The 25487-nt window shown below is 40.3% G+C and overlaps 1 protein-coding gene across 2 annotated transcripts in view; it reads left to right on the top strand.

Moving 5' to 3' along the window:
• Positions 1-25487, top strand: part of LOC133583227 (metabotropic glutamate receptor 4-like) — a 476432-nt gene that overhangs the window by 421747 nt on the left and 29198 nt on the right. Inside the window, exons 8-10 of one of the 2 annotated variants that reach the window (XM_061937363.1) lie at positions 4559-4695; positions 13840-14775; positions 17873-17899. In XM_061937363.1, coding sequence (XP_061793347.1) covers positions 4559-4695; positions 13840-14775; positions 17873-17899 — 1100 coding nt within the window. The remainder of the gene's footprint in view (positions 1-4558; positions 4696-13839; positions 14776-17872; positions 17900-25487) is intronic. The other variant, XM_061937371.1, reaches the window with a different exon arrangement.

Genomic DNA, 25487 nt, shown 5'->3' with positions numbered 1-25487 from the left:
GTCTTATATAAGTGTTATAATTAAGGCAACACGTGATGTAAGTGTCTATATTAGCCTACTATCAAAAAGACTTTAAAATTCTTATATAAGTGTCATAATGAAGGCAACACATGATTAAGTGTCTATATTAGCCTACTATCAAAATGACTTTAAAATTCTTATATAAGTGTTATCATGAACGCAACACATGATGTAAGTGTCTATATTAGCTGTATTAGCCTACTATCAAAATGACTTTAAAAGTCTTATATAAGTGTTATAATGAAGACAACGTATGCTGTAAGTGTCTATATTAGCTATATTAGCCTACTATCAAAATGACTTTAAAAGTCTTATATAAGTGTTATAATGAAGACAACACATGATATAAGTGTCTGTATTAGCCTACTATCAAAATGACTTTAAAAGTCTGATATAAGTGTTATAATGAAGGCAACACATTATGTAAGTGTCTATATTAGCCTACTATCAAAATGACTTCAAACGTCTTATATAAATGTTATAATGAAGGTAACCAATGATGTAAGTGTCTATATTAGTTATAATAGCCTACTATCAAAATGACTATGTGTCGCATGCTGAAGCAAATCTTCGTTGACAGAAATGTTGAAATGTAATATTTACACATTTTTACAACATTGGAAAACATCAGTAAAACTTCTCAGAGCGTGAGATAACTCCTGGAAATGACTGTCTTAGAATGGCCAAATGTATAGATGTGTGTGTCCAAGTTAAAGGAAACATTAGACTTGGACTTCCTTTTTATTGTCATTCAAATTTGAACTTTACAGTACAGATGAGAACAAAGTCCCCTACCACGATGAAAACTCCCTCTGGATGTGTAGATTGCAGTAACATCTTCTTCTGATGGATTTATTACAATCTTTGTAAGCTGGGTAATGTTTGCTGTGGTCTGGAACAACATGGCACACTAACAACTATCAGAAATGCAGCCAATATTACATACAATAATACAAGATGAGTTCACCAAGTGTAAAAAGTAGCTGCATTTTTATAATTAAGAAACTGCAGTTCTAAATGTGTCCACTGGATGTCGCAATAGCATTTTAAGTGTGACTTAAGTCACACATGATAGTGTTTAAAGATGACGTGTCAGGCGCACTCTGGATTGGCCGCCCGCTACTCTAATCAGCGCAGGTGCAAGCAATCAGCTGCTCCTGGCAGCAGATGGCGGCAGACTGATGCTGTACCAACGCACAATACGTTATTTGATAAAATAACAAAATAGTAAGATGCAAAGACTTAAGTCAACATGGCCAGTACTCGCATTTGGTTGATGGGGTGATGCGCACCCTGAACTCCATTGTAAAAAAAATAGTTTTTCCACATTTCTATTGTATTTTATGCTTAAATCTGGCATGTTCATATTGGTTACGTTCAGTGTTGGGAGTAACGCGTTACAAAGTAACGCGTTACTGTAACGCCATTAGTTTCGGCTGTAACTAGTAATCTAACGCGTTATTTTTTATATTCAGTAACTCAGTTACCGTTACTACATGATGCGTTACTGCGTTATTTTACGTTACTTTTTATGTAGTATAAAGTGTGTTTTATCGGAGCGCTGCTGTGTCATCGTTCTGATTCTTCTTGTGTCACAAGCCGGAGAAGAGAGACATGCGCTCTGTGTGTGTGTCTGGGTGTGAGTGTGAGTGTGGGGAGGGAGGGGAGGGGGGCGTGTCTGATCATGGCGGAGCCAGAAGTCGAGTTTGCTAACATGGAGATATTTTCACTACTTTTCTTTTGTCGAGCACAAAGAAAATAACATTTTAGTTAAATGTGCTTTGGATCAAAGATCCCATCTACTGCCCAAAACAGCAATTCAAATCTGCTGAAACAAGCTACATAAACAACATGCTTCGACGAAGCTAGTAAAGAGAGATAGAGACTCCAATGACACTTCACCTACAACTTAAGGATTAACTCTGCCTCTGCTCATCATTCAGCACTGAAGGTACACACACTCTGTCAATCAATGTTCCCTCTAATTGTTCATGTGTGTGAGCAAAGGCAAAAAGTCCCTGAGCATTGAGTGGAGTCCATGTGAGCAACATCACACGTGCACACTGTGGCTACACCAGCAGCACACCTGTCCCAAACATGACTAAATAACAAGTTACATCTTCATCCATCCATCCATTTTCTACCGCTTGTCCCTTTCGGGGGGTGCTGGAGCCTATCTCAGCTGCATTCGGGCGGAAGGCGGGGTACACCCTGGACAAGTCCCCACCTCATCGCAGGGCCAACACAGATAGACAGACAACATTCTCTTATTATTATAATCAAATGACAGCAGTCATTTCCATTTCTAATATAAGTGTTTAGGTCCACTTACAATGACAATAACAGAAAATATTGTTTTTCATGAACTGTGTACTTGTATTGTTTGTCTGGGTGGAGGTCCTGCTTTGGAAATAATGTGTACCCCTTTCAGACATTGCATTTAGTTCCCATTAAAACATTCACATGTTGCACAATGAGATGTAAGCAGGGGATCATGTGTACATTCCTGCAACTTCCTGTTTGTAATTTTTTTTTTTTAATTAGTATTTATTTAATATACTAACAGCATTTAATGATTAATATTTATAAATTAAGATTCCTAATAAATGACACTAGAATAAGCACACATTTGATTGGTAAATCATAGTGTAACGACCTGGAATGACACTTTATGTGTGGTGTTGGAGTTGTCCGACTTTTTGTGTGGCTGTAAACGCATCACTGGCTAAGTGCCATATGTGCATGTGTTGGCGCAAGTGAGAAAGACTGTTAATATAACAAAGTTGCTTTTGGTCTGGTTTGTATTGCAGAAAATGACCACTTTTGCTAGATATAATTTTTTTACTAATGTTTTGGTGATGTGTTTATGGCCGACAATAAAGAGTTTTGCTCAGTAAAGTGATGGATGGAATTCATGTCCTCAAAGCGTCTCGACAGACGTTACAATATTTGAACAATGATGACGAAAACTGTTTTCTCTGTCGTGTCGTGTCGAAAATTGTTATGCGCTTATTTTTTTTATTTGATTTTGTGCGTAGCATAGATTTGCCGTGCGCAAAGGACGCTTGAGCAGTGCGCAATTGCACAGGCGCGCACCTTAGAGGGAATGTTGTTGTCAATTCTCTTATATACTCTTTCATTCTAGACTTCTAGAGTGTTTGATTATCACATCACTCTAAATGTATAGACTATAAAGTTCACAAACATAAAGAGGGATCCTAGTGGGCCAGGCCAATCTTTCCTTTTCTCTAAACTGAAACTGGGGAAATGTGTAGAGTGTTCTGGGCTTCAGACATGATTTTGTGTCAGAATTACTTGAGGAAGAAAATGCCTGGTTAGTCTTTGTGTATGTAGTGTGTGCCTTTCTTGCTTTACAGCTACCGTATGTTGTTATTATGCTGTTTGTTACTTCTGTATGTTATGTTGCAGCTATTTAAAATAGTTTTGTCAATTTGTTCTGGCCAGAAACAAATTGGCCTTTGTAACATATCTTTGTCTTTGTGTGTTGTATGTAGAGAACATTGTTTAGCAGAGTTGAGTGATGCAAATGTATGTCAAGTTGATCAACAGATTGTATTATTCTGCAGTGCAATAACAGTACTGACATGAAGGCTAAAAGGGCATTAATGGGAGCTTTAAAAAAAGAAGAAAAAAAGAAGTAACTAAATAGTTACTTTTCACAGTAACGCATTACTTTTTGGTGTAAGTAACTGAGTTACTTTTGAAATGAAGTAACTAGTAACTGTAACTAATTACTGCTTTTCAGTAACTAACCCAACACTGGTTACGTTTGCAGTTATGTTCCCTTTAATTCCGCTATTATAATGTCATTTGGACAATTGTTTTGTTTACATTTTAATTGTAATATTTGAACGAAGATAAATGAATGTGTTGTGGCAGCTGTGGATTTCACCAACGCGGCGGTTTGAGGAAACGCTCGGTCGCTTTTCCGAAACACGTCTTTAATGAACTGAGACAAAGTCTAAGTTCATGGTGTTCTTCGGCACCAATTTATTTCCTCTGAATCGTCAACTAACTTGAAGTGTTTTTGGCCAAGTGGATTAGTTGCAATGTGTACATTTTCGTAATGTGTTTGTTTGTTTTTGGCCAAAGTAAAACAATAATAATATTGAAGTTGTCTTTATTTTGAATCTATCATGCCATGATTGGGAAAATGTTTTCCTGAAATGAGTTTGACACCCATGTTTTTTAGATAGTCAACTGGTGGCTAAAGTGGTTTTGGCACCGGTCCCAATTTGTCACGTTTCATGTGTCAGGTTAACCGCCACGAATGAAGCCATTTGGATCCCCTTCCTTCTGTATCGTAAAGTGATCCATAGAGTATAAGATGTATGAACAAAAAACAACAAAAAAGTTTAACCCGATCCTACGATTGAAAGGAATAAATATGTGGAATTAAATATGCTTTCACATGGCAATATGGTTCAGAACATGATAACATGCTAACATGCTAACCACTCATGTCAAGTGAGTACTCTATTCCAATAAATGTTGTATCGATGATTTTCTCACTCAGGTATTGCAGGAAACCCGGTGCTCTTCAACGAAAACGGCGATGCCCCTGGTCGGTATGAGATCTACCAGTACCAGATCCGGAACCAAACGGCGGAATACAAAATCATCGGCCACTGGACAGATCAACTTCATCTAAATGTGAGTGTTTCACTTTCTCTCCCAGAGCTGCACCTAAAGTGAGTGCTAAAATTATTGCTCGGAAAAATGTCATTGGTCGTTCTAGTCCAGGGGTCGGCAACCCGCGGCTCCGGAGCCGCATGCGGCTCTTTGATTACTCTGAGGCGGCTCAGCTGCATACTTGCCGACCCCCCTGATATTCCCGGGACACGTCCGGACTTCAGCGCCCCACGCAGAAAAATCCCGGGATTAATATTGACCGATTTTCACCCTAACAATAATAATATGGGCGTGCCATGATGGTACAGCAATTAGCGCCCTCTACAATCTGTATTAACAGCGTGCCAACCCAGCTTCTTGTTATATGCATTTTCAGCGTGCACACACGTAAGTGACAGCAAGGCATACTTGGTCAACAACCACACAGGTTACACTGATGGTGGTCATATAAAACAACTTTAACACTCTTACTAATAATGCGCCACACTTTGAACCAAAACCAAACAAGAATGACAAACACACACATTTCGGGAGAACATCTGCACCTTAACTCAACATAAACACAACAGAACAAATACCCGGGCTTTGTACCGAGGATGTCCTTGTGGCTTGTGCAGCCCTTTGAGACACTTGTGATTTAGGGCTATATAAATAAACATTGATTGATTGATTGATTGATTGAAATACCCAGAATCCCATGCAGCTCTGACTCTTCCGGGCTACATTATACACCCCTGCTACCACCAAACCCTGCCCCCACCCCAACCCTGCTCCCTCACACATCACCCCCCCCCCCCCCCGCCCCCCCTCTCCGTGCTTCGGTTGAGGTGGGCGGGGTTTGGTAGCGGGGGTGTATAATGTAGCCCGGAAGAGTTAGGGCTGCATGGGATTCTGGGTATTTGTTCTGTTGTGTTTATGTTGTGTTACGGTGCAGATGTTCTCCTGAAATGTGTTTGTCATTCTTGTTTGGTGTGGGTTCACAGTGTGGCGCATTATTAGTAAGAGTGTTCAAGTTTTTTTATACCGCCACCGTCAGTGTGACCTGTGTGGTTGTTGACCAAGTATGCATTGCTGTCACTTACGTGAGCAAGCGGAAGCCCCATACAACATGTGGCTGGGTGGCACGCTGGTTGTAGCGGGCGCTAAATGCTGTACTATCACGGCACGTTCGAGAGAACAGTTGTCCTGAAATTCGTAGTCTGCCAGAAAAATCAGGAGGGTTGTCAGACGCTGTCAAGCGCCATTCATATAAAACTCGCGGGCCGCATTAACTTTCAATTTTATTTTAAGGTGCGGGCTGCGTGTCTGAGACCTTTGGTTTATACATAGCACAAAGCAAAAAAATACTTTGTATGCAGTGTTATGTCATTTTAAAATTCAAAAGATTTTTGTGGCACCCATTGTTTTCTTTAATTTGTGGAACTGGTCAAAATGGCTCTTTGACTGGTAAAGGTTGCCGACCCCTGTTCTAGTCATAGTTCGTGTTGTTTTCGAACTGTGCCTGCTGAAGAAAAGTCATCTTAACCCCGGATTTCTACTGAATGCGTAAGAGCTGCGGGACGGTTCCGCCATGGCATTCCAGCACTTAATAAACGCAGAGTTTCTATTTGTGACCGTAGGTTCAGTTGAGCTCAAATCTGCTTGTGTTGGACAGGAAGTCATGCACAAACACAAAATAAATGACCCGGTTTTTACTTTCAAAATAAAACACCCCGTTTTTCAAGGCGGGTTGCATTTTTTTAACCATTGAAACGTCCTAATGGAAGTCGACTCGCCAAAGTTTTTTTTTTCTATTTCACCTTGTTGACGCAAATTTAAATTGTGGAGGAAGAATCTTTATTTGGACTCGGCGGACCAAATTTAGGAAAAAAAAATGTGTCCAATACAAAAACTCACAATAGTCTGATTGAATGCTGAAAAGAAGGGGGACTCTTTAAGAAAGGGAACCGGAGGGTGTGTTCCAACTATCGTGGGATCACACTCCTCAGCCTTCCCGGTAAGGTCTATTCAGGTGTACTGGAGAGGAGGCTACGCCAGATAGTCCAACCTCAGATTGTGTGGTTTTCGTCCTGGTCGTGGAACTGTGGACCAGCTCTATACTCTCGGCAGGGTCCTTGAGGGTGCATGGGAGTTTGCCCAACCAGTCTACATGTGCTTTGTGGACTTGGAGAAGGCATTCGACCGTGTCCGTCGGGAAGTCCTGTGGGGGGTGCTCAGAAAGTACGAGGTATCGGACTGTCTGATTGTGGCGGTTCGCTCCCTGTATGATCAGTGTCAGAGCTTGGTCCGCATTGCCGGTAGTAAGTCAGACACGTTTCCAGTGAGGGTTGGACTCCGCCAAGGCTGCCCTTTGTCACCCAATCTGTTCATAACTTTTATGGACACAATTTCTAGGCACAGTCAAGGCGTTGAGGGGATATGGTTTGGTGGCTGCAGGATTAGGTCTCTGCTTTTTGCAGATGATTTGATCCTGATGGCTTCATCTGGCCAGGATCTTCAGCTCTCACTGGATCGGTTCACAGCTGAGTGTGAAGACTGGGATGGGAATCAGCACCTCCAAGTCTGAGTCCATGGTTCTAGCCCGGGAAAGGGTGGAGTGCCATCTCCACGTTGGGGAGGAGATCTTGCCCCAAGTGGAGGAGTTCAAGTACCTCGGAGTCTTGTTCACGAGTGGGGGAAGAGTGGATCGTGAGATCAACAGGCGGGTCGGTGCGGCGTCTTCAGTAATGCGGACGCTGTATCGATCCGTTGTGGTGAAGAAGGAGCTGAGCTGGAAGGCAAAGCTCTCAATTTACCGGTCGATCTACGTTCCCGTCCTCATCGATGGTCATGAGCTTTGGTTTATGACCAAAAGGACAAGATCACGGGTACAAGCGGCCCAAATGAGTTTCCTCCGCCGGGTGGCGGGTCTCTCCCTTAGAGATAGGGTGAGAAGCTCTGTCATCCGGGTGGAACTCAGAGTAAAGAGTAAAGCCGCTGATCCTCCACATGGAGAGGAGCCAGATGAGGTGGTTCGGGCATCTGGTCAGGATGCCACCCGAACGCCTCCCTGGAGCACGTCCAACCGGCAGGAGGCCAATGGGAAGACCCAGGACATGTTGGGTAGACTATGTCTCCCGGCTGGCCTGGGAACACCTCGGGATCCCCCGGGAGGAGCTGGACGAAGTGGCTGGGGAGAGGGAAGTCTGGGCTTCTCTGCTTAGGCTGCTTCCCCCGCGACCCCACCTCGGATAAGCGGAAGAAAATGGATGGATAGATGGATGAATGCTAAAAACGTTATGACAGACCGCCTTAAAAAACAGAATTTTATTTTTTTTTACTGAATGAGACACCAAGAATGTACCTGAAAATAAAGAAGGTGGGATTTACAATATTAAATACGAACGATAAAACACTGAATATTGAACACATTTGAACGTCACACCCCAGTCTATCGACATATTTTACAATCAAGCAAAACGCAACAAAAATGCAACAAACACAGCGAAATATGAACGCGAAGGGTAGAAAAAAACACTTACAATCTGATGTGGCAGTTGTGGATGTCACCAATGCGGCAGTTTGAGGAAACACAAGTGTAAAAATTTGCTGCAATTTTTATAATGAAATAAACTGTGGTTCTAAATGTATCCACTGGATGTCACAATAGCAATTTAAATGTAACTCAACGGATAAAGTAACGAAACGGTAAGATGAAAAGACTTAAGTCAACATGATCTTTGAAGTGAAAGTTTCATGCAGTGCTTGCAATTGGTTGACAGGGCGATGCGCACCCTGAACTCCATTGTAAAAATGTTTGTTTCTACATTTGTTGTTTGTATTATTTCATAACATGCTTAAATCTAGCATGTTCACATTGGTTAAGTTTGTAGTTTTGTTCCCTTTAATTTAGCTATTATGGTGCCTTTTAACAATTGTTTTGTTTACATTATAATAATAAAGAATGTGAGATTTACAATATTAACTACGGACGATAAAACACTGAATATTGACAACATATGAACGCCACACCCCCCCTCTTGATCGACATATTTTACAATCAAGCGAAACGCAACAAAAATGCGACAAACAGCAAAATATAAACGCAAAGTGTCATGCAGTGCTTGCAATTGGTTGATGGGGCGATGCGCACCCTGAACTCCATTGTAAAAACGTGTGTTGTTTAGCATGTTCACATTGGTTAAGTTTGTAGTTATGTTACCTTTAATTCAGCTATTATGGTGACATTTTAACAATTGTTTTGTTTACATTATAACAATAAAGAATGTGGGGTTTACATTGTTAACTATGAACAATAAAACACTGAATTTTGACAATATATGAATGCCACACCCCCCTCTTGATCGACATATTTTACAATCAAGCGAAACGCAACAAAAATGCAACAAACAGCAAAATATAAACGCAAAGGGTAAAAAAACCCACCTACAATCTGATGTGGCAGTTGTGGATGTCACCAATGCGGCGGTTTAAAATGTAAAAATGTGCTGCAATTCTTGAATGAAAGAAACTGTGGTTCTAAATGTGTCCACTGGATGTCACAATAGCAATTAAAATGTAACTCAACGGATAAAATAACGAAACGGTAAGATGCAAAAACTTAAGTCAACCTGATCTTTGAAGTTAAAGTTTCATGCAGTGCTCGCAATTGGTTGACGGGGCGATGCGCACCCTGAACTCCATTGTAAAAAATGTGTGTTTCTACATTTGTTGTTTGTATTATTTTATAATATGCTTAAATCTAGCATGTTACCATTGGTTAAGTTTGTTACCTTTAATTTAGCTATTATGGTGCCATTTTGACATATATATATATATATATATATATATATATATATATATATATATATATATATATATATATATATATATATATATATATATATATATATATCCCGCGACCCTGAAAGGGATAAGCGGTAGAAAATGGATGGGATGGATGGATATTATATATATATATATATATATATATATATATATATATATATATATATATATATATATATATATATATATATATATATATATATATATATGGATGGATATATATATATATATATATATATATATATATATATATATATATATATGGATGGATATATATATATATATATATATATATATATATATATATATATATATATATATGGATGGATATATATATATATATATATATATACATGGATGGATATATATATATATATATATATATATATATATATATATATATATATATATATATATATATATATATATATATATATACACATATACGTATACATACATATGTTTATATTGGTAAATGCATGTATTTACATGCCTAACAATTAATGTAATCAAGTACTATGATTTTGACCGAGACTCTAGAGTCCTTTCTTGTGTTTCTTTATCCCAAGATCGATTTGTTTATATTTTCTTTTCCCTATTTGACATGTGCAAAGTGAATGTGGAAAGGGTCGACATAATAAGCTTTTAGTTTCAGCCTTTACCTTTTTGGTCAGGAAATGTAAACCTATTTATTTATGTATCTGCTACGCACTTGAAGTGTACTGTTTACATCAACTGAAGACCTATTAAAAAAAATACAAAATAAAAAAAACAAGTCAGGTGTTTAAAACAAAAACTTGCACATTTGATCACATTACACTCGCGAGTCCGGCGCCACGACATCAGAGCATGGATTAATCAGCGACCTTGTATTGTATAAAGTAGGTCTATGTAAGACAACTTTGTAATTACCTGGGCAGCACATATGAAAAATAGCATTTAGTCTGTTCAAATAAGCTAACTTAAAGGTAGGTAGGTGGGGAGTGAGGGCTACGGTGGCAGGCTGCAGCTCTTCAGGCGCTGCCCAGCCGTACAGGGTTACAGAACAGGAATTCTGATTAGTCGCCACAAGGCTACGGTGGCAGGCTGCAGCTCTCCACAAGGCGCCCTGTAAAAGACGGGAAAAGGTAAAACGCTGGGGGAGGATGAGTAAAAAAAATACAATCCAGACTGGTCTCCTAAGGGGGCCCAATCTTGAGTGGGGAAAAAAACCTCCTTCGCAAAGCACATATACATATTACAACATACATCTCGAGACTTGCAACAGAGGGGAGGGAGTGGGGGCTATGGTGGCAGGCTGCAGCTCTTCAGGTGCTGCCCAGCCGTACAGGGTTACAGAACAGGAACGCTGATTGGTCAACACAAGGCGCCCCGTAAAAGATGGGAAAAGGGTAAATGCTGGGGGAGGATGAGTCCAAAAATACAATCCAGACTGGTCTCCTAAGGGGGCCCAGTCTGGAGTGGGAAAAAAAAAACCATAGCAAAGCACATATACATATTACAACATACATCTCAATAATTGCAACAGAGGGGAGGGAGTGGGGGCTATGGTGGCAGGCTGCAGCTCTTCAGCCCCTAAGGGATTCGCGTCAAGGGCGTTGGATGGGGGCGTTAAGGTATGTGTGTGTGGCGTATATTTTTTGTGGATGCATGCGTGTCTCTGTTCCGCAGCCTTGGTGTTCTCGCCAGTCAGTCCAAAGTCAACAACACCCGAGTGCTTTTTGCAGCAGGAAGGATATCCATGTGGTCACTGTTTACCTGACACACGAAATCTGCCAAATCGAGGCCGTGTTGAACGTCTTTAAATGTGTCTTGTGGCGCTTTCCGTCAGCAGCAGACTGCATCGCACATCGATCCGCCCACTCCTCCTCTTGCGTGGCGTGTCCTGCAGAAGTTTCAATGACTTCTGTGGATTCCTCGTCCGACTCCTCATCAGCGACGCCTGATTGGCGCCGTCGTCCGCCTGCAAACACCCAGGGGCCCCTTTGAATGATTTACTGGGCAGCGTGTGATGAAAAAGAAAAGCCAAGAGAGCTTACGGACTGACAAAATGTAATAGCGTCCCTCCCGGCGGCTCCCAAAAACAATACTGTGGGCGCGGGCTGAGACGAAGTGACGGCCTCAGAGCCGTAAATTACATAAAACAAATGAGGTTTTGACAATATGAAGACGAGGCCTCGGGCGGACAAAGGAGATTAAAGTTGAAGACATGAAACGGCTTTTGTCCTTCTTTTCAAACGACTTCCTTCAAGTGATGGAGCGCACCACTTCTGAGCGCCGAAGCCAACTTTAATTGAATTAGTGCGCCGTTTTGTCTTTTTAATTAAGCACCTTTTTTTTTTTTAGAGGCCAGCGTGCCAGTCTGGAGCCAGAAAAAGGAAATCATTAAAGGAAGCAGGCCTGAAGACGCTGGGTTGAAGGACGTGCAGCGGGGCTATTTAACTGTGGGGGGGGGGGGGGGGGGGGCAGTTTCAAGGGCCCCAGAAATGTGGATGTTTGGCCAGAAAGTGTCCCCGCAGATTATACTCTAATGACAAAGTAAACACATCGACTTTCACACCGCACTGTCCTTAAATTCATTATTCTGCCCTCGCTACTCTCACCCAGCGTGTGCAGATAGTTAGCGGATAAAGAAGCAGAAGCTCCAGTTTTGTTGTTGAGGACTGATGCTCCTTCTTTTGAATTATTTTCCTTCCTTAGTTTTACAAAAACCCAAAAGCAGTGAAGTTGTCACGTTGTGTAAATGGTAAATAAAAAGAGAATACAACAAATCCTTTTCAACTTATATTCAATTGAATAGACTGCAAAGACAAGATATTTCATGTTCACACTGAGAAACTTTGTTGTTTTTCAGCAAATAATCATGAATTTAGATTTGAATGGCAGCAACACATTGCAAAAAAAGGCATTTTTACCAGTGTGTTACATGGCCTTTCCTTTTAACAACACTTAGTAAAGTTTGGGAACTGAGGAGACACATTTTTGAAGTGGAATTCTTTCCCATTCTTGCTTGATGTACAGCTTAAGTTGTTCAACAGTCTCCCTTCTCATATTTTAGCCTTCACACATTTTCAATGTCTGGACTACAGGCAGGCCAGTCTAGTACCCACACTCTTTTACTACGAAGCCATGCTGTTGTAACACCTGGCTTGGCATCGTCTTGCTGAAATAAGCAAGGGCGTCCATGATAATGTTGCTTGGATGCCTCCAAAACCTGTATGTACCTTTCAACATTAATGGTGCCTTCACAGATGTGTAAGTTACCCATGTCTTGGGCACTAATACACCCCCATACCATCACACATGCTGCCTTTTACACTTTGTGCCTAGACCAATCCAGATGGTTATTTTCCTCTTTGGTCCGGAGGACACGACGTCCACATTTTTCCAAAACAATTTGAAATGTGGACTCGTCAGACCACAGAACACTTTTCCACTTTGTATCAGTCCATCTTAGATGAGCTCGGGCCTAGCAAAGCCGGCGGCATTTCTGGGTGTTGTTGATTAATGGATTTTGCTTTGCATAGTAGCGTTTTAACTTGCACTTACAGATGTAGCGACCAACTGTAGTTATTGACAGTGTATTTCTGAAGTGTTCCTGAGCCAATGTGGTGATATCCTTTACACACTGATGTCGCTTTTTGTTCCAAAATCGCCTATGGATCCAAGGTCACAGGCATTCAATGATACTTGCAGTGATTTCTCCAGATTCTCTGAACCTTTTGATGATATTACAGAGCGTAGATGGTGAAATCCCTAAATTCCTTGTTGAGAAATGTTGTTCTTCAACAACTTGCTCAGGCATTTGTTGACAAAGTGGTGACCCTCGCCCCGTCCTTGTTTGTGAACGACTGAGTATTTCATGGAAGCTGCTTTTATACCCAATCATGGCACCCACCTGTTCCCAATTAGCCTGTTCACCTATAGGAAGTGTTTGATGAGCATTCCTCAACTTTCTCAATCTTTTTTTGCCACTTGTGCCAGATTTTTTGGAACATGTTGCAGGCATCAAATTCCAAATGAGCTAATATTTGCAAAAAATAACAAAGTTTACTAGTTTGAACGTTAAGTATCTTGTCTTTGCAGTCTATTCAATTAAATATAAGTTGAAAAGGATTTGTTGTATTCTCTTTTTGTTTACCATTTACACAACGTGACAACTTCACTGCTTTTGGGCTTTGTACTTCTTTATGCTTATTCCTTCATTAATGTTTGTAAAACATAAACATAACAAAAGTATAATGCTCAATGTGTATTCAGGCCAATGAAGGCTCAAGACAACAAATCTGTTATGTCTCTTTGTTGATTATGTCTCTTTTCCATCCCTCCGCCTTCAAGGTTCGCTCGATGCAGTGGCCCGGCATAGTCCGCCAGATCCCTTCGTCGATCTGCAGCCAGCCATGTCGGGCCGGCGAGCGCAAGAAGACGGTCAAGGGCATCCCTTGCTGCTGGCACTGCGAGCGCTGCGACGGCTATCAGTACCAGGCGGACACGTTCACCTGCAAGATGTGCCGCTTCGACCTGCGGCCCAACCAGAACCACACGGGCTGCGTTCCCATCCCCATCGTGAAGCTGGAGTGGAGCTCTCCGTGGGCGGTGATCCCTGTGCTCATCGCGGTGGTCGGCATCATGGCCACTCTCTTCGTGGTGGTCACCTTCGTTCGCTACAACGACACCCCCATCGTGAAGGCGTCGGGGCGGGAGCTCAGCTACGTGCTGCTGACGGGGATCTTTCTCTGCTACGCCACCACCTTCCTGATGATCTCCACCCCTGATGTGGGGATCTGCTCCCTGAGGCGGATCTTTCTGGGCTTGGGTATGAGCATCAGCTACGCTGCCCTGCTCACCAAGACCAACCGCATTTACCGCATCTTCGACCAAGGCACCATGTCTTTGAGTGCGCCCCGGTTCATCTCCCCGGCGTCGCAGCTCATCATCACGTTCACCTTGGCCTCGGTGCAGCTGCTGGGCGTGTGCATCTGGTTTGGCTTGGATCCCTCCAAGGCCATCATCGATTACGAGGATCAGAGGACCTCTAATCCGTCCATGGCCCGTGGCGTGCTCAAGTGCGACATCTCTGACCTCTCCCTCATCTGCCTGCTGGGCTATAGCATGCTGCTAATGGTCACCTGTACGGTCTACGCCATAAAAACCAGAGGGGTACCAGAGACCTTCAATGAGGCCAAACCCATTGGTTTTACCATGTACACCACCTGCATCATCTGGCTCGCCTTCATCCCCATCTTCTTCGGCACCTCGCAGTCAACAGAAAAGGTAGGAATGCCGCCAAAAGTGTATTTCCTTTTCTGAAAATGACTTCTTTGATCATTTCCTCAAAAGCATTTTAGCGCCCTATGTCTTGCCCAAAACTAGTTTCCATTATCCCTGAAAGACAAAAAGATCTTAAGAGACCAGTAGTCCACCCAGCAGAGATCCCAAACAAGCACGACTCGTGCACTGCGGTGGAAGTCGACCTGCAAATACGCAACATTTGGAACTTATGAAATAAAGCTGTAAATACTAAATGTAACATATGGTGGTAGAAAGTATTTGACAAAAAGATCTTAAGAGACCATGAGATGTATTCCCAATGTCCAGGTTGTTTTGTAGTCACTGTACACTGCAACAAAGCTAGAATGACGGATTCCAGTAGTTAACCCAGCAGAGATCCCAAACAAGCACGACTCGTGCACTGCCATGCAAGTCGACCTGCAAATACGCAACATTTGGAACTTATAAAATAAAGCTGTAAATACTAAATGTAACATACGGTGGTAGAAAGTAATGACAAAAAGATCTTAAGAGACCATGAGATGTATTCATAATGTCCAGGTTGTTTTGTAGTCACTGTACACTAAAACAAAGCTAGAATGACGGATTCCATTAGTTCACCCAGCAGAGATTCCAAACAAGCACGACTCGTGCACTGCGGTGGAAGTCGACCCGTAACTAAGCAACATTTGGAACTTATGAAATAAAGCTGTAAATACTAAATGTAACATATGGTGCTAGTAAGTAATTGACAAAAATTTCTTAAGAGACCATGAGATGTATTCATAATGTCCAGGTTGTTTTGTAGCACTGTACACTGAAACAAAGCTAGAATGACGGATTCCAGTAGTTCACCAAGCAGAGATCCCAAACAAGCACGAGTCGTGCACTGCGGTGGAAGTCGACCTGCAAATTTGCAACATTTGGAACTTATAAAATAAAGCCGTAAATACTAAATGTAGAATATGTTATTAGAAAGTAATTGACAAAAAGATCTTAAGAGACCATGAGATGTATTCATAATGTCCAGATAGTTTTGTAGTCACTGTACACTGAAACAAAGCTAGAATGACGGATTCCAGTAGTTAACCCAGCAGAGATCCCAAACAAGCACGACTCGTGCACTGCGGTGGAAGTCGACCTGCAAATACGCAACATTTGGAACTTATAAAATAAAGCTGTAAATACTAAATGTAACATATGGTGCTAGAAAGTAATTGACAAAAAGATCTTAAGAGACCATGAGATGTATTCATAATGTCCAAGTTGTTTTGTAGTCACTGTACACTGAAACAAAGCTAGAATGACAGATTCCAGTAGTTCACCAAGCAGAGATCCCAAACAAGCACGACTTGTGCACTGCAGTGGAAGTCGACCTGCAAATACGGAACATTTGGAACTTATGAAATAAAGCTGTAAATACTAAATGTAACATATGGTGCTAGAAAGTAATTGACAAAAAGATCTTAAGAGACCATGAGATATATTCATAATGATCAGGTTGTTTTGTAGTCACTGTACACTGAAACAAAGCTAGAATGACGGATTCCAGTAGTTCACCCAGCAGAGATCCCAAACAAGCACGACTTGTGCACTGCGGTGGAAATCGACCCGTAACTAAGCAACATTTGGAACTTATGAGATAAAGCTGTAAATACTAAATGTAACATATGGTGCTAGAAAGTAATTGACAAAAAGATCTTAAGAGACCATAAGATATATTCATAATGATCAGGTTGTTTTGTAGTCACTGTACACTGAAACAAAGCTAGAATGACGGATTCCAGTAGTTCACCCAGCAGAGATCCCAAACAAGCACGACTTGTGCACTGCGGTGGAAATCGACCCGTAACTAAGCAACATTTGGAACTTATGAGATAAAGCTGTAAATACTAAATGTAACATATGGTGGTAGAAAGTAATTGACAAAAAGATCTTAAGAGACCATAAGATGTATTCATAATATCCAGGTTGTTTTGTAGTCACTGTACACTGCAACAAAGCTAGAATGACGGATTCCAGTAGTTCACCCAGCAGAGATCCCAAACAAGCTTGACTCGTGCACTGCGGTGGAAGTCGACCCGTGACTAAGCAACATTTGGAACTTATGAAATAAAGCTGTAAATACTAAATGTAACATACAGTGGTAGAAAGTAATGACAAAAATATCTTAAGAGACCATGAGATGTATTCCTAATGTCCAGGTTGTTTTGTAGTCACTGTACACTGAAACAAAGCTAGAACAACGGATTCCAGTAGTCCACCCAGCAGAGATCCCAAACAAGCACGACTCGTGCACTCCGGTGGAAGTCGACCTGCAATTACGCAACATTTGGAACTTATAAAATAAAGCTGTAAATACTAAATGTAACATACGGTGGTAGAAAGTAATGACAAAAAGATCTAAGAGACCATAAGATGTATTCATAATGTCCAGGTGGTTTTGTAGTCACTGTACACTGAAACAAAGCTAGAATGACGGATTCCAGTAGTCCACCCAGCAGAGATCCCAAACAAGCACGACTCGTGCACTGCGGTGGAAGTCGACCTGCAAATACGCAACATTTGGAACTTATGAAATAAAGCTGTAAATACTAAATGTAACATATAGTGGTAGAAAGTAATTGACACAAAGAAACCTAAGAGACCATGAGATGTATTCATAATGACCAGGTTGTTCTGTAGTCACTGTACACTGAAACAAAGCTAGAATGACGGATTCCAGTATTTCACCCAGCAGAGATCCCAAACAAGCACGACTCGTGCACTGCGGTGGAAGTCGACCTGCAAATACGCAACAATTGGAACTAATAAAATAAAGCTGTAAATACTAAATGTAACATATGGTGCTAGAAAGTAATTAGAGAGAGATTCCCAAGCTTGGAGAAGTTTTCACGCAACCTTAGTCTATTGGAGTTTGAAGTGTTGCATGCTCATATTTAGAAGCTTGTTCATTGCAATGTCAAAAATATTTAGCTCATGACTTCAGGCTCTTCTGCTTTGCAATCTGTTTGATTAAGAAAATATAATGTCTTCTCGGGATCCGTTCCCAGTTCTAACTTTGCTTCTTCCACTCTTCCAATCCCGCTCTGTCCTTTAGGGTGAGAGCCTCTCCAAGATTTCCATGGTAAAACCGTCAAAACCGTTCCTTACGTACTAACATTTTACTAACACATCGACGCATATGGTGGCATGGTGGAACTTCCAGAAGTTGAACGGCCCAAAAAGTGCTCAAATTTGAAAACAAAAGTTGAAAACCACCAACATTGTGGGAATTGAAGTGATTCACTTTATTTTAGATTGATTTAGTTTAATTTTACAGTGGCTGACAAGATGTTTTATACTTGAAGCTTAAATGCTCCAGTGCTTAAAAACATGCCTTTGTGTTGCTGGGATGTTCCTGACGTCACGTCCGGCTCAATGAATATGTGTGGTGGTCAAACTAGCTCTGTTCTCAATGGGTACTGGGCTCCATTTAGCCTTTCTCAAAGACAAAACTGCCCTTTGCTTGTGTTATTTTCGGCTGTATGAACCGTTCAAATCGCGAAAAGAATAAATGTTTTTTCAGAGTTACTCGAGGGTTAATCAAAAAGGGCAAAAGAGTGCGATATTTTACGAAACATCGACAAAAAACTTAGCTCACACTCCAGTCCAAGGGAGTCAAAGAATGCACAAGTTTGTAGTCGTCGCTTCGTTAAAGGTTTGTTTGATATACTTTAAACGGTTTTTCATTCCAGTTTAAGTAGTATCTTAATGTTATTCGTATTTCTTTAACACATGTTTTGAAAAGCACCAACTCGGGGAAATAAAATAAATCAAATGTCAGCAAAACCTAAAAGAGTTAAGTTTTTACCAAAAACAACAATCACAAATGAATCTTTCAGCACATGCACAATGTTGACATCTATAGTTATATTTTATAAACAATCATAAATACATTTTTCAGCACATACACAATGATGACATTTATAGTTATATTTTGATAAACAATCATACATTTATTTTTCAGCACATACACAATGTTGACATCTATATTTATATTTTGATAAACAATCATAAATGAATCTTTCAGCACGTACACAATGTTGTCATCTAGAGTTATATTTTGATAAATAATCATTAATGAATCTTTCAGCACATACACAATGTTGAAATGTATAGTTATATGTTGATAAAAACACAAACAAATCTTTCAGCACGTACACAATGTTGACATCTATAGTTATATTTTGATAAATAATCATAAATTAATATTTCAGCACATCACAATGTTGACATCTAGAGTTATATTTTGATAAATAATCATTAATGAATCGTTCAGCACGTACACAATGTTGACATCTATTGTTATATTTTGATAGACAATCATAAATTAATCTTTCAGCACATACACAATGTTGACATCTATAGTTATATTTTGATAAACAATCATAAATTAATCCTTCAGCACATACACAATGTTGACATCTATAGTTATATTTTGATAAACAATCATAAATTAATCCTTCAGCACATACACAATGTTGACATCTAGAGTTATATTTTGATAAACAATCATAAATGAATCTTTCAGCACATACACAATGTTGACATCTATTGTTATATTTTGATAAACAATCATAAATGAATCTTTCAGCACATACACAATGTTGACATCTATAGTTATATTTTGATAAATAATCATAAATTAATATTTCAGCACATCACAATGTTGACATCTATAGTTATATTTTGATAAACAATCATTAATTAATCTTTTTTCAGCACATACACAATGTTGACATCTATAGTTTTATTTTGTTAAATAATCATAAATGAAAATCAGCACATACACAATGTTGACATCTACAGTTATATTTTGATAAACAATCATAAATGAATCTTTCAGCACATACACAATGTTGACATCCATAGTTATATTTTGATAAACAATCATGAATTAAACTTTCAGCACATACACAATGTTGACATCTATAGTTATATGTTGATAAACAATCATAAATGAATCTTTCAGCACATACACAACGTTGTGCCTAATGCATGTAATATTTCTGGATGTGCTTACCGACTTCAAAGCTATTTTATTTGGTTCATGCTGTAATGATAAGTGTGACCAGTAGATGGCAGTCACACATAAGAGATATGTATAGACTGCAAGATGACGCCAGTAAACAACGCCAAAACTTTTAATATTCCAATTAGAATATAGAACATTACACACACGCTCAAAAATCCATTTAAATGTTTTAGTGGGACTTTGGTAAACTACGAAGCCACACCGCTTGATGGATTGTCGGAGCATTACGACTACCATAGTCAGACGTACTGTGCTTCATTAAGGTATTATTAAGGTGTATGTATAAGGACCCCAAAATGACACCTATTAGGAGACATAATCTGTCTTTTTGTCAGGCAAAATTTTGCAAAAACAACTTTTCTTCCCTATCGGTACCTGCTGATGTGTATTTGGGATCTGCATAAGTCCCCAAAATGTGTGCGCGTCCGCCATTGTAGTCAGTAAGCTCCTTCTTTTTCTCTAATCCTCTTGTTGTGGGGCATTCGTTCATTCTAATTTTTATCTGTCGGTAGAAAAACTAGCGGTGTAACAAAAATGACGGGGAGAAGACGGTGTTGAAGTGGAGGCACGTAAACAAGACCGTCCCCAAAACGCAGCATCAGAAAGCGGCTTGAGATGATCTGTAAAACATTTTGAGCAAAGAACCACCATGACATGTTATGTAGACCACAAGGAAGTCTTTTAAGTTTAGATAACAATCATAATATGACTCCTTTAATGCGCCTTATAGTCTGGCGAGCCTTTTGTATGATGATAGACCTACTGATGCGCCCTATGGTCCGAAAAATACGGTTTAGGGATATATTACATTGCATAGTTGGATTTTTTGCAGGAAGATTTACAGTCGTGGTCAAAAGTTTACGTACACTTGTAAAGAACATAATATCATGGCTGTCTTGAAAATGTGAGCAAATGTGCTGGGTCAAAAGTATACATACAGCAATGTTAATATTTGCTTACATGTCCCTTGGCAAGTTTACCTGCAATAAGGCGCTTTTGGTAGCCATCCACAAGCTTCTGCTTGGATTTTTGACCACAAATTTGGTGCAGTTCAGCTAAATGTGTTCTTTTTCTGACATGGACTTGTTTCTTCAGCATTGTCCACACTTTTAAGTCAGGACTTTGGGAAGGCCATTCTAAAACCTTCATTCTAGCCTGATTTAGCCATTCCTTTACTACTTTTGAGGTGTGTTTGGGGTCATGGTCATACTTGCCAACCCTCCCGATTTTCCCGGGAGACTCCCGAATTTCAGTGCCCTTCCCGAAAATCTCCCGGGGCAACCATTCTCCCGAATTTCTCCCGATTTCCAGCCGGACAACAATATTGGTCGCGTGCCATAAAGGCACTGCCTTTAGCGTCCTCTACAACCTGAAAAGGAGACTATTATATATATGTCTCCGTTATCCATAGGTTTATCTATAACCCATAAAGTAGGCAAGCACGGAGCTATTTATCAGCGTGTGTTTATACCAGCCGGCATGTTAATACACTGACACACAACATCCGGGTTCCCATCATGCATTGCTTCAAAACTACGGCAAGTAGTAATGTCCAAAAACGTTACAGAGACGAAGCAGAAGAACGAAGAAGAGACATGGCGACGACGAGTAAGAAGAAGAAGTACGCTTGCAAGTTCCAAAATGATTGGAAAAAATCATTTCAGTTCATCCAAGACAGCTGGAAGGGGAAGTGGTATGTTGCCTGCACATTTTGTACATCACACTTCTCCATTGAACACGGTGGCCGAACAGATATACTCATTCATGAACCGGTAATTTATATACGAACCCCGTTTCCATATGAGTTGGGAAATTGTCTTAGATGTAAATATAAATGGAAAAAAATGATTTGCAAATCATTTTCAACCCATATTCAGTTGAATATGCTACAAAGACAACATATTTGATGTTCAAACTCATAAACTTTATTTTTTTTTTTGCAAATTATAATTAACTTAGAATTTCATGGCTGCAACACGTGCCAAAGTAGTTGGGAAAGGGCATGTTCACCACTGTGTTACATGGCCTTTCCTTTTAACAACACTTAATAAACGATTGGGAACTGAGGAACTAATTGTTGAAGCTTTGAAAGTGGAATTCTTTCCCATTCTTGTTTTATGTAGAGCTTCAGTCGTTCAACAGTCCGGGGTCTCCGCTGTCGTATTTTACGCTTCATAATGCGCCACACATTTTCGATGGGAGACAGGTCTGGACTGCAGGCGGGCCAGGAAAGTACCCGCACTCTTTTTTTACGAAGCCACGCTGTTGTAACACGTGCTGAATGTGGCTTGGCATTGTCTTGCTGAAATAAGCAGGGGCGTCCATGAAAAAGACGACGCTTAGATGGCAGCATATGTTGTTCCAAAAGCTGTATGTACCTTTCAGCATTAATAGTGCCTTCACAGATGTGTAAGTTACCCATGTCTTGGGCACTAATGCACCCTCATACCATCACATATGCTGGCTTTTGAACTTTGCGTCGATAACAGTCTGGATGGTTCGCTTCCCCTTTGGTCCGGATGACACGATGTTGAATATTTCCAAAAACAATTTGAAATGTGGACTCGTCAGACCACAGAACACTTTTCCACTTTGCATGAGTCCATCTTAGATGATCTCGGGCCCAGAGAAGCCGGCGGCGTTTCTGGGTGTTGTTGATAAATGGCTTTGGCTTTGCATAGTAGAGCTTTAACTTGCACTTACAGATGTAGCGACCAACTGTATTTAGTGACAGTGGTTTTCTGAAGTGTTTCTGAGCCCATGTGGTGATATCCTTTAGAGATTGATGTCGGTTTTTGATACAGTGCCGTCTGAGGGATGGAAGGTCACGGTCATTCAATGTTGGTTTCCGGCCATGCCGCTTACGTGGAGTGATTTCTCCAGATTCTCTGAACCTTTTGATGATATTATGGACCGTAGATGTTGAAATCCCTAAATTTCTTGCAATTGCACTTTGAGAAACGTTGTTCTTAAACTGTTTGACTATTTGCTCACGCAGTTGTGGACAAAGGGGTGTACCTCGCCCCATCCTTTCTTGTGAAGGACTGAGCATTTTTTGGGAAGCTGTTTTTATACCCAATCATGGCACCCACCTGTTCCCAATTAGCCTGCACACCTGTGGGATGTTCCAAATAAGTGTTTGATGAGCATTCCTCAACTTTATCAGTATTTATTGCCACCTTTCCCAACTTCTTTGTCACGTGTTGCTGGCATCAAATTCTAAAGTTAATGATTATTTGCAAAAATGTTTATCAGTTTGAACATCAAATATGTTGTCTTTGTAGCATATTCAACTGAATATGGCTTGAAAATGATTTTCAAATCATTGTATTCCGTTTATATTTACATCTAACTTAATTTCCCAACTCATATGGAAACGGGGTTTGTATGTATATATATATAAGAAATACTTGAAAATATATACACCCCCCCCCCCCCCCCATCTCACAAATTTGGAGGTCTCAAGGTTGGCAAGTATGGTCATTGTCCTGTTGGAACACCCAACTGTGCCCAAGACCCAACCTCCGGGCTGATGATTTTAGCTTGTCCTGAAGAATTTGGAGCTAGTCCTCCTTTTTCATTGTCCCATTTAAAGCAGCAGTTCCATTGGCAGCAAAACAGGGCCAGAGCATAACACTACCACCACCATGCTTGACGGTAGGAATGGTGTTCCTGGGATTAAAGACCTCACCTTTTCTCCTCCAAACATATTGCTGGGTATTGTGGCCAAGCATCTCCATTTTTGTTTCATCTGACCACAGAACTTTCCTCCAGAAGGTCTTGTCTTTGTCCATGTGATGTCAGATGAAACAAAAATTAAAGCATGAATTACCATGAATTGATTAATGTGGACCCCGATTTATACAAGTTAAAAAACTTATTGGGGTGTTACCATTTAGTGGTCAATTGTACGGAATATGTACTGTACTGTGCAATCTACTAATACAAGTCTCAATCAATCAAAGCTGTTTGGCCACAATACCCAGCAATATGTTTGGAGGGGAAAAGGTGAGGCCTTTAATCCCAGGAACACCATTCCTACCGCCAAGCATGGTGGTGGTAGTATTATGCTCTGGGCCTGTTTTGCTGCCAATGGAACTGGTGCTTTAAATGGGACAATGAAAAAGAAGGATTAGCTCCAAATTCTTCAGGACAAGCTAAAGTCATCAGCCTGGAGGTTGGGTCTTGGGCGCAGTTGGGTGTTCCAACAGAACAATGACCATACTTGCCAACCTTGAGACCTCCAAATTCGGGAGATGTGGGGGGGTGTATATATTTTCAAGTATTTCTTATATATATATATATATATATATATATATATATATATATATATATATATATATATATATATATATATATATATATATATATATATATATATATAAATAATCCGTTCATGAATGAGTATATCCGTTCGGCCACCGTGTTCAATGGAGAAGTCTGATCTACAAAATGTGCAGGCAACATACCACTTCCCCTTCCAGCTGTCCTGGATGAACTGAAATGATTTTTTCCAATCATTTTGGAACTTGCAAGCGTACTTCTTCTTCTTACTCGTCGTCGCCATGTCTCTTCTTCGTTCTTCTACTTCGTCTCTGTTACGTTTTTGGACATTACTACTTGCCGTAGTTTTGAAGCAATGCATGATGGGAACCCGGATGTTGTGTGTCAGTGTGTTAACGTGCCGGCTGGTACAAACACACGCTGAGAAATAGCTCCGTGCCTGCCTACTTTATGGGTTTTAGATAAACCTATGGATAACGGAGACATATATAATAGTCTCCTTTTCAGGTTGTAGACGACGCTAAAGGCAGTGCCTTTATGGCACGCGACCAATATTGTTGTTCGGGTAGAAATCTGGAGAAATTCGGGAGAATGGTTGCCCCGGGAGATTTTTGGGAAGGGCACTGAAATTCGGGAGTCTCCCGGGAAAATCGGGAGGGTTGGCAAGTATGACCATGACCCCAAACACACGTCAAAAGTGGTAAAGGAATGACTAAATCAGGCTAGAATTAAGGTTTTAGAATGGCCTTCCCAAAGTCCTGACTTAAACATGTGGAAAATGCTAAAGAAACAAGTCCATGTCAGAAAAGCAACACATTTAGCTGAACTGCACCAATTTTGTGGTCAAGTGGTCAAGCAGAAGCTTGTGGATGGCTACCAAAAGCGCCTTATTGCAGGTAAACTTGCCAAGGGACATGTAAGCAAATATTAACATTGCTGTATGTATACTTTTGACCCTCACATTTTCAGTAGAGCCATAATAAATTCATAAAAGAAGCAAACTTCATGAATGTTTTTTGTAACCAACAAGTACTGTATTTTTCAGACTATAAGTCGCAGTTTTTTTCATAGTTTGGCCGGGCTCCAGTGCGACTTATATATGTTTTTTTCCTTCTTTATTATGCATTTTTGGCAGGTGTGACTTATACTCCGGTGCGACTTATACTCCGAAAAATATGGTATGTGCTCCAATCACTCTATCACAAAAAAATAAGAGTTGTAGAAATGATTGGAAACACAAGACAGCCATGACATGATGTTCTTTACAAGTGTACGTAAACTTTTGACCACCACTGTAAATTTTCCTGCAAAAAATCCAACTATGCAATGGAATAGATCTCTATACCGTATTTTT

The sequence above is a fragment of the Nerophis lumbriciformis genome, linkage group LG03 (assembly GCF_033978685.3).
Source record: "Nerophis lumbriciformis linkage group LG03, RoL_Nlum_v2.1, whole genome shotgun sequence".
Classification (NCBI taxonomy): domain Eukaryota; kingdom Metazoa; phylum Chordata; class Actinopteri; order Syngnathiformes; family Syngnathidae; genus Nerophis; species Nerophis lumbriciformis.
This window is presented reverse-complemented; position numbering and strand designations above follow the sequence as displayed.